This window comes from Nicotiana tabacum, chromosome 14 (assembly GCF_000715075.1).
Source record: "Nicotiana tabacum cultivar K326 chromosome 14, ASM71507v2, whole genome shotgun sequence".
NCBI lineage: Eukaryota > Viridiplantae > Streptophyta > Magnoliopsida > Solanales > Solanaceae > Nicotiana > Nicotiana tabacum.
Genome location: NC_134093.1, coordinates 114021269 through 114034590, shown reverse-complemented (window position 1 = coordinate 114034590; position 13322 = coordinate 114021269). Strand labels below are relative to the sequence as shown.

General features: G+C 37.0%; 1 protein-coding gene across 3 annotated transcripts; it reads right to left on the bottom strand.

Annotated features, from left to right (window-relative positions):
• Positions 1-232: 232 nt before the first annotated feature.
• On the bottom strand, positions 233-13078 carry LOC107811397 (TNF receptor-associated factor homolog 1a). Of its 3 annotated transcripts, XM_075229904.1 has the most exons (14): positions 12942-13023; positions 12425-12532; positions 11861-12078; positions 10543-10654; positions 7621-7709; positions 7463-7531; positions 7247-7376; positions 5900-6058; positions 5283-5631; positions 4335-4447; positions 3144-3288; positions 2559-3031; positions 2266-2446; positions 233-1865 (listed from the first exon to the last, which is right to left on the bottom strand). In XM_075229904.1, exons 3-14 carry the CDS (start codon positions 12036-12038, stop codon positions 438-440), a joined length of 3426 nt encoding a protein of 1141 aa, XP_075086005.1. In that variant the 5' UTR covers positions 12039-12078; positions 12425-12532; positions 12942-13023; the 3' UTR covers positions 233-437. The 3 variants fall into 3 exon arrangements, with proteins under 3 accessions (XP_075086005.1, XP_016491806.2, XP_016491808.2); XM_016636320.2 differs by lacking the exon at positions 12425-12532 and having other exon boundaries at positions 12942-13078; XM_016636322.2 differs by lacking the exons at positions 7621-7709; positions 10543-10654; positions 11861-12078; positions 12425-12532; positions 12942-13023 and having other exon boundaries at positions 7450-7537.
• Between the last annotated feature and the right edge of the window lie 244 nt (positions 13079-13322).

Sequence of the window (13322 nt, the reverse complement as noted above, 5' to 3'; positions counted from 1 at the left end):
CTTGTGAAATCACACTGAGTATGTTGTTGTTGCTTTGTCTACGACAAAGTTCAAACCCACAACCTGCGTCTAACTTGCACATTACACATCCCGACTTTACACCACTGAACCAAAGCTCTTGAGACTATGCTATGAGATAGAGTATATTCTTGTGGTAATATATTGGTTTATCTGCTGATACTATCTCAAAACAACAAAGGATAACATAACAGCATACATCAAACTTGAGGTGTAAGAAAAGGCCAAACTTCTAAAATATTAAATACTCAATCTGGCGCGATAGCAAAAGCCACGCTTTTCCAATGCTAAAATTTGAAACAAAGCAGAATCACCCTTTACAAAATGTTTCCTTTAAAAACCAAAATGCTCTTCTCAAATACGTTATTACAGAGGAAGACAGCCTAAATATTCAAGGCTAGGCTCCATCATAGAAGCTTTCAAAGGCCATTCGAAGGCCTAAATAATCCGTACCCATTTACACCACACGCCATGTTTGAATAGTCGGGGAGGGGATACGGGTGACTACCATCAATATTCCCATTCCTCATCCCAAGAAATGACGGATCAGAACCCATCATTTGCCACTGGTTAGGAACTAACCCATCAATATGATGTCCATTCATAAATCGTGGATCGGGCTGCAGAATCATATCATTAGCACTATCGAAAAGGCCTCCAGAATAGTTATGCTGGAACACGTCATGATAACTTCGTGTTCGTTCAAACCTACAAGAGCTAGATGAGAGACCGAGATCAGCTGGCGTGCCAATATCACCTGGGAATGTGAACCCATGATTCAGATGTTGTGACCCGCTGCTAAAACTTTGAAAGCCCGGGTTGGGTATAGAAGCCCTTCCAATCCCATGATCATCGTTCAGTAAGTCGTTAATAATATCAAGATGAGGAAATTCATCAGCTGATACACTCTGGGACTGGCGTCCAGACGTGCAAGCCAGAGAATCAGGAATTTGATCATGTGTTCTGCTGTTTACAGCCTTGAACAAATCAAAGTTCCTGATTCCATTTGATGCAGAAGGATGATGTTGAGATACACTCCTACTGCTGTCCCTTTGGGGACACTCCCATTGGAGTCCATTCTGCAAGCTGCCATTATTCACCATTCCATACGAAAAGTTTGGTCTGCTAGAACTAGGTTCTGTTCTTTCCAAACCATGTGGTAAAAACGATGCCCCAGTAACCAGTGGAGGTTGTTGTTGAGAGTACGAATGTGAGAGGTTAACTGCCGAAATTGGAGAATGAGGTTGACTAAAACTAGCCGGACTTCCAGAAACAGGACCACCCATAATTGCATTTCGGTAGGACTGAGCAAGATAGCTGTGTGTTGCTGGTGAAGGATCTGGACCCAATCGGCCAGCTGCACTCACTGAACGAGCCAGTGATCGTACTGTCTGAACCATGGAAACAACAGGGGCAGCAGGCCTAGGTCCAGGAACTAAAGGATCACACAATGGTCTGGACACGGCGGGCACTTGTTGCCATTTGAAATTTTCTGTTGTAGCAGAGATTGTTACTTGTTGAGACGAGGACTCCCCAGTCGTACTGGGCTGCACTGAGGGCTTATCCTTGACACTTGGCTCTACAGCTTTATGCGGATCAGCTTTCAATACCACAGCAGTTTCAGATGAATTAGACACTAGAGCTGATTTATCAGCTAGCTTGGGACCATCTGAAAACGATCTTTTAACCAAAGCAGGATCGCTTGTGACAGAGATCTTCGTCTGTGACTTCTGCTGAACAACAGAGCCTGCATCTTTTGGAGGGCTTCTCGGAGAAGACTTGACACTCGGCTTCTCCATTGAAGGTCTCTCTGTCTCGGCCTTCTTCTGCTGCAAAGCTACTACTTCCTGCTCAGAGTAAAACCAATTTCATACTACTAACAGAATCACAGCGTCTAAAAAAAGACATTTCCCTATAAACTCATTGGAAAGGCATATGCATCTTAACAAACAGAAGCAATTTACCGGCCTTTCGAGAATACTAATTGCTTACATGAACAGTAAGAACACAACTCAGTCTCCATGAGATTTTTTCTTTCCCTGTATTTTGTTTTTTTTACCATGTAACAAACTTGAGGTTCTATGATGGCAAAGTGGTGAAGTAATGAGGGATAATAAAGGGAGAGAAAAGAACCCAAAAAAAAAAAAATTCATCAACATTAGGTGGTCTCTCTTGGGTAAAAGTATTTTATGACGATTCTAGCTGGTTCTTTAGATGGAAAAGAGTGAGTAGAGGGAAGATAATAACCTTCTTCACATTTTGCTGCTCATTTGACAAAAGCACAGTAGAATGCGACTCAGATCCAGGCACCCCGCAACTTCTATCACTTAGCTGCCCTAAGTTTGAAACAGCATCTAATGGCTGAATTACTGTTTCACTAGCCCAATCAGCCGCATTAGTGGTTGACTTGTTTCTTTGGTTCTTCCCTCTGAATAGTTGAAGCACCACAATTTTAGAATACAACCAACATTTCAAATATATTTAGACTATGCACCCCCCTCCCCCCCCCCCCCCAAAAAAAAAAACATAAAGGAGGTTGCCTGTTAGGTGATTTCTGATTTTTACGGTTAGACGAAGTCCATCTGCAAGGCCCATTCGAAACCACGGAAGGAATTGAATCTGTGGAACACGTCGATGAACTATCATCCATGACGGAAGGACTTCTCCTTCCGGCTAACCCATTTTGCACAGCTGAAAGGTCACTTAACCCACTGCAGCTAGTTTCCGTGGAAGGATGAACTTCTGAGCTGTCAGTATCCCAATTGACAGGACTTGCATCTCTGTCTTCAGAGTCAGGATTAATAACCTCTGGGACACAATCGATTGAATCAGAAACATCAGATACAGCTTCCAGTATATCTGGTTTTCCAAGTACTGCTTCTCGCTCCTCATTTATGTACTCGTTTCCTTCACCAGTAGGTCCATCCTGATCAATCTTATATAGCTCCATGGATCCAGGTTTTTCATCAACACCCTTATCCTTTACTTTGTGATTATTCCGCTTCTGTTTAGCCTGACATACAAAGCAAGCACGATAAATGTATCTGTCCTCAAAGCAAAGACCCTAAATCATAGATAATATCAAAGCTTGTTTCTTATCCTGCATAACATATAAAATGCAATACCTGCTTTTTCTTGGACTTTTTTTCCTTTCCAGATGCTCGTTTAGCTTTCTGCTCAGTTTCTGCCAGCCAAGCAGCTTCCTCTTCACGGATGAGCTCTTCTTGCCTCTTTAAAGCAACAGCCTCCTGATACGCAACCTCTATTTTACTACAGAAGATAAATGAAAAAGTCATTGTTAATTAAAATTGCAAGAATAACAAACTGCCGCTAATTAAGAAAGTACGAGACCTCACAATGAGGAAAATGCAGTTACTGATGCCACTCCTAACTATTTATGTTAGTTTAACGAAAATTCCAGCATAGCAGAAGAATCTTTAACAAGACATTAAATCAAGATCATTAAAGATATATGCATAATAGCTGCCCGTTTGAGTGTTTGAGTGACGTGTCACACAACATGAGCTTCCCCTTTACCTGATCCTATATAGAAACGAAGCACCAACTGCTGGTTTCCTTCATTTTCTACCAATCAAGTGACATCAGCATGCATAGAAACATGAGGTAAAAACCTTTTAGGTTGTACTTAGGTGATCCAGCTGACAAAAGTAAGAAAATGGATTCAAGAGAAGTCTACTCTTGGACCTCCTGTGGTTGAAGTAAAAGATAATTTTATGAGGGCTACTAAGGTCTGGATTGGTTTGGATCAAATGTGATTCTGAAATTGTACTTCCAAAAGGAAAAGATATTTTGATTTGCTGGAAGCGCACCTTATCGAACCGTGAGGCCAAACCAAATTAACTTCAATCCAACAATGAGGTGAACTGGACAACATACGTATTAACTTTTGCGCAGAAATAAGAGAAGTATATTTAACCAACTAGTGTACACTACATAAGTTGTGCATGAGATGACAGGACGTCACAAAATATACTAAACTTGGAATTAATGTATAATTGCTAAACTAGAATCGAGAAAACTCCTCAGTACATCTCAAGTTTAGACAAATAGGAATCAAGAGAGAATTACATCCTAGACTTGAAGTATTTCAAGCTAGATCATGAACATGGGTCAGACCTCCAAATATGAAATGGCCTCCAGGCAAAAACACGAACCAAAAAGTAACAGAATCTATACGTTCTAACCGTTTAAATAGCAAGGCCAAAGAGAAACTTCTGTACCTAACCAGCAGTTTATATATTATATCACAATTAAGTGACTAAAATGCGCAAATAATTTATCAAAAGAGTTTTAACCTGAAAATCTGTGCTAGGACAAATATTTCAATGGTTCGACGACCTAATTCAGTTAAACGCCTCTCATCACGCTCAATTGAATCTTTGTTAAACTCATCTCCAGAAGTGCCATCCTGAGACAAAAAGCAATGGTACAATAAGCAAATGCCTATGGGGTATGGATACATGTTATCTGCTAAAAAGATGGATAAAAATTGCAAGCATGCAGAACATGAACCACGAAGTTCTAGTTTGCAAAAATGCGTTTTTTTATTGTGGTGGTGGGGGGTTTTGGGGGGGGGGGGAGGAGTTATAATAGGAAAAAAAAGGAGATTCTGAGTTTGAGTTAAAAGGCTTTTGTACACAGCCGTTGGATATACGGTACAATTCTTCACTGGCCCAATGCCATAAAATTCCCTCAAATATAAGTTCCTAAATATTGAAAAGCACTCCAGTTGACAGTTACCACTGGCAAAAGGTGCATTGTTATTCTTGCTAAATAGCAGAAGTTTATCAAGGAAAAGAGCTTAACATGTGTCCAAACAGATCAAGGACTGCATTTAACTGCTTGTCAACGATCACACAATGATACTGTTACTTATTGGTTTTTGATAAACTCCTAAATAACAGGGCCAAACTGGACAGAAAATAAATACATAAATAAGCAACAAACAAATCCAAGAACACGCAATAAATAAGAGAATCTTAATCCACTATCACACGTGATTAATACGAGCAGTCTGATAGCATTGAACATTGCCAAAAAGAGACATCTTAAATATAAATGTTGACCTCCAGTCAATTGTTGGGTAACATTCTTATCAATTGTGAATATCAATATTTTTGAGCTCTAATTGGCCCGGGGTCCCAGGGGGAGGAACCCGTTTAGCAGTAGCACTGCACAACTCAAGCTATAACCATGAGAATATATCTGACATATAGCTTCAACAATGGCATTATGTCACTCACCTTTGTTCGGTTTTGAGGGCCTTTCTCATCCTTTGGAGGCAATGGCTCCAATGCAGCACTCTCAAGCAATAGCAAGACATCATCCACCAACACAAACATGTTTTTCTCCATACGAACAATAGGAACCAGTTGTTCATCTGCATCCGAATATTTTGCTTTACCTTTCTTGCCCATTATCTGGCCTTCAAGAGACTTAAGCCCGCTGTACAAGGAGTCCATAACAAGAGTAGAAGTAACCTCCTTCTCTACGAAAAAGATCTTGACAACCACTTTTAAAATTGAATCTGATCTCTCCTTGGACATGCGGCGCCTAGAATTTTGGTCCATTCCAAGCCAAAAAGCACAGAAGCTGAAATTTCATCACAAGTAGTCCTTTAGGTGAAAATGCTGAGAAATATGACAAATGAAAGACTGACATCAAAATCTTAAGCATCTCTCCTAAGGAGATGAGGAACACAGTTTATTCAACATAAAACCATTAACCATGAGTCATTGGCCACAAACAACCCAACTAGACTAGACACAAAAGAGAGCACAAACCAAAGTAGACGATGGTGCCCTATAGAAACTGAAAGCCTCTAAAACACGGCCAAAAGTAAGAATATCGACATCCCTACCTTGACCATCGAGCTCTATCCTCTATCAACTTCCCAAGCTTTACTCGTCTCTCTTCCACGAAACGGCGGCAGATTTGTTCCACATTAGTCAAATATACCCTAACAAGCTCCCTTCGATATTGACGGTCAAGGCAACGAAAGGGACGATCTGCTCTCTCCCTACAGACAATAAACATAGATCGTAGCAGTTTAGCATTGCAAGGATCATAGCAGTACAAACCAACAATCACTGTTTGAGACCCATTCAAGCATGAAGGGACTGCTTAAGAGCAACTTACTGGAAAATACTATAAAGGACAGTACTTTCTATTCTCAGAAAGAATGATTCAAAAAGGAACTGCTACACATCCTCAAGCTAAACTAAAGTTCGATTGAAGATTTATGTAAAGTAAATGGAACCTTCCAATTGTGACATTTTGTTACCTTGGTCTATTATGGTCTAAGTTCCTAACTGGTTCAAACTTCACAATATGTAAAAAGGGCACTGCACTCATGTCCATGTTGAAAAGCACTTTTAAAAACACGCAAGAAATACATCAAATTCCTGTCATACTCCATAGTTTGACCACCATACAAAAGATGTCCTCAACAATATTTGAAGACACTTCCTCCTACAATTTTCTGTTCTATACTTTTTCCTATGATATGCAGGTCAATAAATAATAGTAAAATACTACAAGGATAAAAGATCACAAGGATGAATTATGTCAGTTAAAAAGATCGCTGAATTGCATGGTTAAGATTTGTAACATATAAATAGTGCGCATGTATAACTTTTAATTAGAATAATCCTCATATAAGCTATAAAAAATAGAAATTTTGCAAAATTCAATTTAATGATGTTTAGTTTTCATGTCAGTATGTCCATCTCAGGTCATATGCCATACTTACGGAAAGTTCACATCTATAACAGATTTGCTGCTCTTTTATCAGACAAAAGTTAAAAGAAAAGGTCAACTAGCTGTCCCTTTTACACCCCATACACAAGCATACATCAGATATCACTTTGACATTTACCACAAAAAAGGTGGAAGAAGCATGCTATTAGTGCATCTGCTAAACCTCTTTAAGGTAAAACAAAGGGTATATGCATTTGAACAAAGATAGATGAAAGTAAGAAGGTTGAATTAATAATCACATAACAATCAAAGCAGAAGGGCTTTCTTTTTTAACTTTTCTTGGTCTCTGGCTGAAGATGCAATTTAAGGGTAACACAGTAAGCTGCATTAACGGCCAACCTAATAAAAAACTACCCAAAACTAGAGAAGCCTCCCTCCTATTCATCCATGTAATAGAGAAACAAGCGTTCAGCTAAACAGTCTCAAATAGGAATGGCTTGCAAAAGACCTGATTACTTGAACTTGAGCTTTTATGATGAGCGTATCAGCATCAACAAAACCATCTAAAACTTTCGACAACTCCATAAATTTTTTCCACCCCCAATCATGCTCTTTCTTCCAGAAACGATGTAATGTATCTGCAAAAATTTGCAACTGTCTATTAATGTGAGCACAAATGGAACCAATAAATTCATTGCAAAAAGAACAGACCCAACAAACCAACCCGAATACTTGGACTTCTTCGGGTCTTTGTTCACCACAGCAATAGTGAATTGAGCAAAATGACCCCAACCTGTTACCAAAAGAGGAACAAAACATCATAATCATAGCTACCACATCAATTTCTAGATAGCTTGTGATGAACTATCAACATTACCACACCTGGAAGGAGCTTGTCATGATTAGCCACGCAAAGAAACAAAGAGAGATGGTTGCAAACATCACACCCCTGAGGATAAATCAGAATGTACCTGCCGCAACAGTTGGAGCAAACATTTGTCAGTCACTTCCTAATTCATGAACTGGTAAATTTCCATTCAATGATAGGTAACGAGCATATGATGATACAGCAGATGCTGCTGTAAATGCATGCCCCCATGGAACTTCCACTATGATAACAAGAGTAGCAACCTTGATAACCCAAACTCCAAATTAACAATTACTATCATCAACCTCTACATCAATATAACAAGAATATAACTGTTGTGCCAGCTAGTCAGCCATGCATCTGCCTCAAACTAAGCTACAAGTTTATTTGGTTCAGCAATGGACAAGAGGAAGGGAACAGGAATAGGACTTAATCATTACTTTCCTTACGTCACCCATTAGTCATTCATTTCTAGAGGAAAGTAAGAGAGTTTACTTTTTGTTCAACACGTAGTAAAAACGATTTTGTGATTACCATTCAAGTTTCCCAAGAGTTGGAGAAAGGTGACGTGGGGAGGTTTCATGCACCTCAACTATCTTTCTAACCAAACCACGAAAATAACTCTCAATTCTCCTCTTTTACTTATTTTCATCCTACTAACATAAGCTTATGTTGAAAATGATACTAGCACTAATGAAGAACTGCAAAATAAGAGTTAATGCAGCATTATAAGTTAGAAAAGTAAATATAACACAAGATGAAAATAGGTAGTATAGCATTTGAAATAAGAGGATTAATTGTTGTTCCTGTTAATACAATTTGTAATAACTTTTTACATGAGTAAATTATAGTTACCGGGTGACAAACCACTCGAGTAAGTCACGAGTCATTTTCTTAGTCAATTCTCTTTTTTCAAGTCTTTCTCTTAGTCTATTATCAAGTCAATCAGAGTATCACAGATCTGTCATCCAGTCTAACAGAATGCTGACCTTATCAACACGTCCCATTTCCTCTCTGTGTCAATGATCAACCATCTCCGTCTAGTAGAAACTTAACAATCTTAACAGTCTTCAAAAGACTAATAAAAAATTACCAAGAGTAACTTCAAACAAAACGCATCCAAGCAAGCTCAGTCCTTTCACCTCCACTACAGTACATATCGGTGACTCTACAATTTGTATCTCACAAAAGTAATTGAAATCTTTGGATAATTGGTTCTAGTACTTAAAATCATATTATTGGTAACCATTCCTAGTTTACTTCCTGCTAACAGTGAGGCAGCTGTTATAGTCTGGTAAATATGCATTGGACATTCGTTATTGCCTACTTGAAGTACGGTACCGGTATTTACAATCATTACTTCTCTATTAAATTGTTAGAATTGGGTGGCCAGGTTAACACCCCTTGTCGCCTCTGTACCTTAGGGCTGAGGCAGATGCGATGCGCTACCCAGTGCATAACCTTGTCTCCCCTACTCCTCTTATGGTTGTGCCATATTAGCACTTAGTCCGTTTGCTCAAATGAACAAACAGCAAAACATCCTTATGAAACATCCTAGAAGTCGGTATTTATTTATAACAAGCTTGGTGCAAAAAAGTATTCGCTCGTATTATATGCTCCAACCCGAAGAATGGTGGTGGAAATCATATTGACAATTCATGCGGCCACTAGGTTGATAAAATTATTATATACCTATATTGAAATTTTCTTAAACTAGGTTAAATATATGATTCGCAAACTAAACAAATGTGCCATGGTTGGGAGACCATTTTGAAAGCTTTTCTTGTGTGTAAGACCCAAGTTCGAATTTACGCTAAACTTTATTTGGCTCCCTTTTTTGTGCTTTGTATTTCCTTTTGTCTCCGCCGTTTCCCTTTTCAATTATCTCCCTTATTTTTTATATTCCTCTTTCCTTTATTCTATTAGTTTTTCTATGACTTCTAGCGAAAACACTCAAAAGAGACTCCAAAATTTTAAAAACCCATAAATATAAGTATTTCTTTCAGTCTCAAATTTGCGAAGTTTCTTCTTTCAAAATTGAAAGACTTGGGAGTCAATGGAAATTTCAGATTATGAACCGTTTTAATTTTTCATAATTTCTTTTATTTATTATATCATAAAAATATTGCTAATCTAGGGTTGTTAAGTTCAATTTAAATCTCTTTACTATTAAATTGTGATGAAATTTTGTAAATATTGCTTAGAAAAAACATGAAATTTATGATTTTGATTTTTGGAAATTTATTTTTCATCTAATTCTACATTTACTTATGGGGCGTAATTTACCAATTGAAAATAATTCTTTTTAATTTTTCTTGTTCTAATTGGTGTAATTTTCTTATTGAAGATGTTATTCTACTTGCGCAAATTTATTTTAAATATACAACCAAAAAAAAAAAGTACTTCCCTTAGTGAAAGTGTTGACTTTACTTGTGTTGTTAATATTAAAGGTATGATTCCGATATAAAATTCTAATTAAGTTTGCCTTGATATTTGAGATATAATTTTCATATATGCAAATAAAAAACGTCTATTAAGTTTACCCGAATAAACTTAAAAGAGACAGAACCGAACCGAATACACGTTCCTAACAAACTCTATATTAGTCATTGCAAGGTGTATATTAAAGAAAATTATGGCACCCACCATCTTCAAATCCTAGATCCGCTTCTGCTAGTGTCATTATCATTGTAAATAAACGGATGCATTGTTATTCTAGTAAATATAAAATGTAACCATTCTTTTATCAATATAAAGACACAGGCTGTCTTTCTTAATCTAATCTCAAGAACTAACTAATAATATAGGGTTGCACATGGAGGCTTTATATGTAAGATTCTAAAAGCAGTTTAAAAATGAGCTTAAAGATGAGGCTAATTGAGGCTAAATAAGTATGTTAAAGTTAAACAAAATAATTCTTCACAAGAACATCATACCATTTGTAGCCGCCAACATCAAATGCATTACTGCGAAGTTCTCTCTTGTTAATTTGTGAAAACTTATCAATCTTCCAAGTATATTTCCCATATAGCTCAGAAGGTTTAGGGCCTAAAGACAATAAAAGAGGATAACTGAATAAAAACCAAAGGTATAACTGAATAAGAATGACACAGAGTTCCATGCAAAAAGAAAATTATCAATTATAACTCAAGCATCATATCTCAACCCAATAGGCAATAGACGCATTATTTTGCAATTTCGATCTATCACTTAAACAAAATCTTCTAATTTTTTATATCCTTATTTATTATCAAAATCAGGAAGCTGGGTTAGTGCTAACTGCTAACTGCTAATCAAGTAAGCAGACACTATGAATCTATGATATCCTTTAAGTTGTATTGATTTAAAAGGTAATAGCCACTACGATATCTTCTAAGTAAAAGATACAACTAGATTGCAATAGCTTTTTTCGACAACTATGTAACTAGAACCAAAGAGTTGTCTCAATTTCACTAGAGCTGAAAAGTTAGAAGAACTAGAAATATTAGAAAAGGGTAAAACAACAGAGTGGAGGTAGAGGGTTGTGAAAGAAAGTAGCTTTAAAACCAGAGTATACTGGATCTTCCACGGACGAAATCATCCACCAATAAATATTGTACAATTCACCTAACATCACTGCTTATATGTAAGATAGCAGAAATAGTGTCCATGATTACAAAATTATATAGACCTTGCATATGAAATACAGTAATTCTGTCTACTTTTGCATCAGGGACTAGAAAAGGGGCAGTAAAAGAAGATTTGAGAATATTAGAAGCTACTTTGACTGATTAACTTGGGGGGAGGGGGGGGAAGGAAATTTTACAAGGACGCTAAAGACAAGGAAAATACAAAGAACTAATTAAAACACTTTCTAAAAGAGACTCTCAAAGAAAATGGGGTATACTAGCCTCCTACACCAAAGAGGGGAAAGAAATATTCATCCAAAATGAAGCATGTAAAGACTCTCAGTTATCAAGCAAAAAGAAGGAATTCTGGCAAACTAGATAACTCTACATAAAAATACGCAGGTAAGTCCAGCCCTCCATAATCAGCAGCGAGACTCCTACACAGCATATCACTCTTAGCAAAAAGAAAATCTTAAAGAAAGCGAAAACATCGTGTACCAAGTATTCATCATAAAGAAACCACAATACCTTAAAAGACTGAAGGAAATACTAGGAAATAAAACATCATAAAGTCCATGACTCCTAGACTAACAAACATAAATTTGAATGAATTGGTAAAAAGAATTGGAGATCGAAAGCACCATACCACCATCGCCGTCGTCATCACAATCCCAGTAAGGAGGCGAAGTTGATGGAGTTCCATTTTCTACCTGCTCAGATGACCTCCATTCTGCCAACGCTTCACTGCATTGCTGCTGCCCACTCGACACTCCCTCATAAGATCTTCCTGTCCCTGCCTCCTCATGTGCACTTGAAGCCGCCATTTCTTACTCCACAACTCCCACCAAACTCCTGCAACTTCACCTGTCCACTTAGCAGATTACACTTCTTTACAGACTTAATTCAAAAAGTTAAAAGCAATGCAACACAGCCAACTCTGCATTTAACGTATCTTAAAAATCCTCAGAGCCAGGAATTTTGATAAGGGTGTTCAAGATTTTAATATATATGTATAAAAAAGTAATATTTTACCAATATATTCAGTATAATTTTCCGAGAAGGGGTGTCTAACTGACCACAATTCAGACCAATGCATAGTACATTGGCGAAATTTTAAACCTTCCCAACTGGGAGATTTCAATAGACATTGAAAATCAATAACTGGCAAAATGGAGCAAATCAGATAGTGACTATCATAGAACCGACTCACCTAAATTCCTATTGAGGCATAATTAGTATCTTTTCTAGAAATGACATTTCATCAGCAAATTTCTTTCTTTAATGGCTGTGGTGTCCGAGTCACCTTGCGCCCACTCGACTAATTATCAAAAACCCAATAACAAAAGAATTAATTAAAAATCCACATTAAGATAACTCCCAATAAACCCTAATTCCACCAAACTTCCATAAAACAATTAAACAAAAAAGAATTGAAGTCTAAAGTCTATCAAAAAATAAAACAGAAAACATATCAACTAATTATCAAAAACCCAGTAAATAATTAATTAATTAAACCCAATTGAAATAAGATCCATAAAGTAAGTGTAAAAAATCAAAACAACCAATTTCAGAAAAGGATCGATAAAACGAAATTCCCGAAATACCCATGAGAAACCCTAAAAAAGCAAATTAAAAGACCAAGCAAAGATTTAAGAGAACAGAAGGCCAAATCGGGAAACAGTAAAAGTTTAATATTCGAGGAAGATCGATGTAAAAGGAAGCAGTACCTGAAGCAGAGAATTAGAGTTTTTTTTTTTGTCAATGGCGAATGGAAGCTGTAGAGAAAAAAGATTTTAGAGATCGAAGAAGAAGCCGAAAGGAGGAAATTAATATGACTATATATAGTATGCTAAGAAATATTTACTTATTTTATGTGACCGTGTGAGTAACGAGACATGTGTGAGGCAGTATAATTGCCATTTTTTAAATTTTTATTACATTTGGGATAGAAGGAGAAAGAAGATTTTGAGAATTAAATTCACACTTATTGAGATTATGTGAATATTGAATTCACACGTAACGTAGAAGAAAATTTTACTTGTATCACTCGACTCTAATTTATTATTTAGTAAGAAATAAGATGAGGAATTCTAAGTAAGAATAGTCGG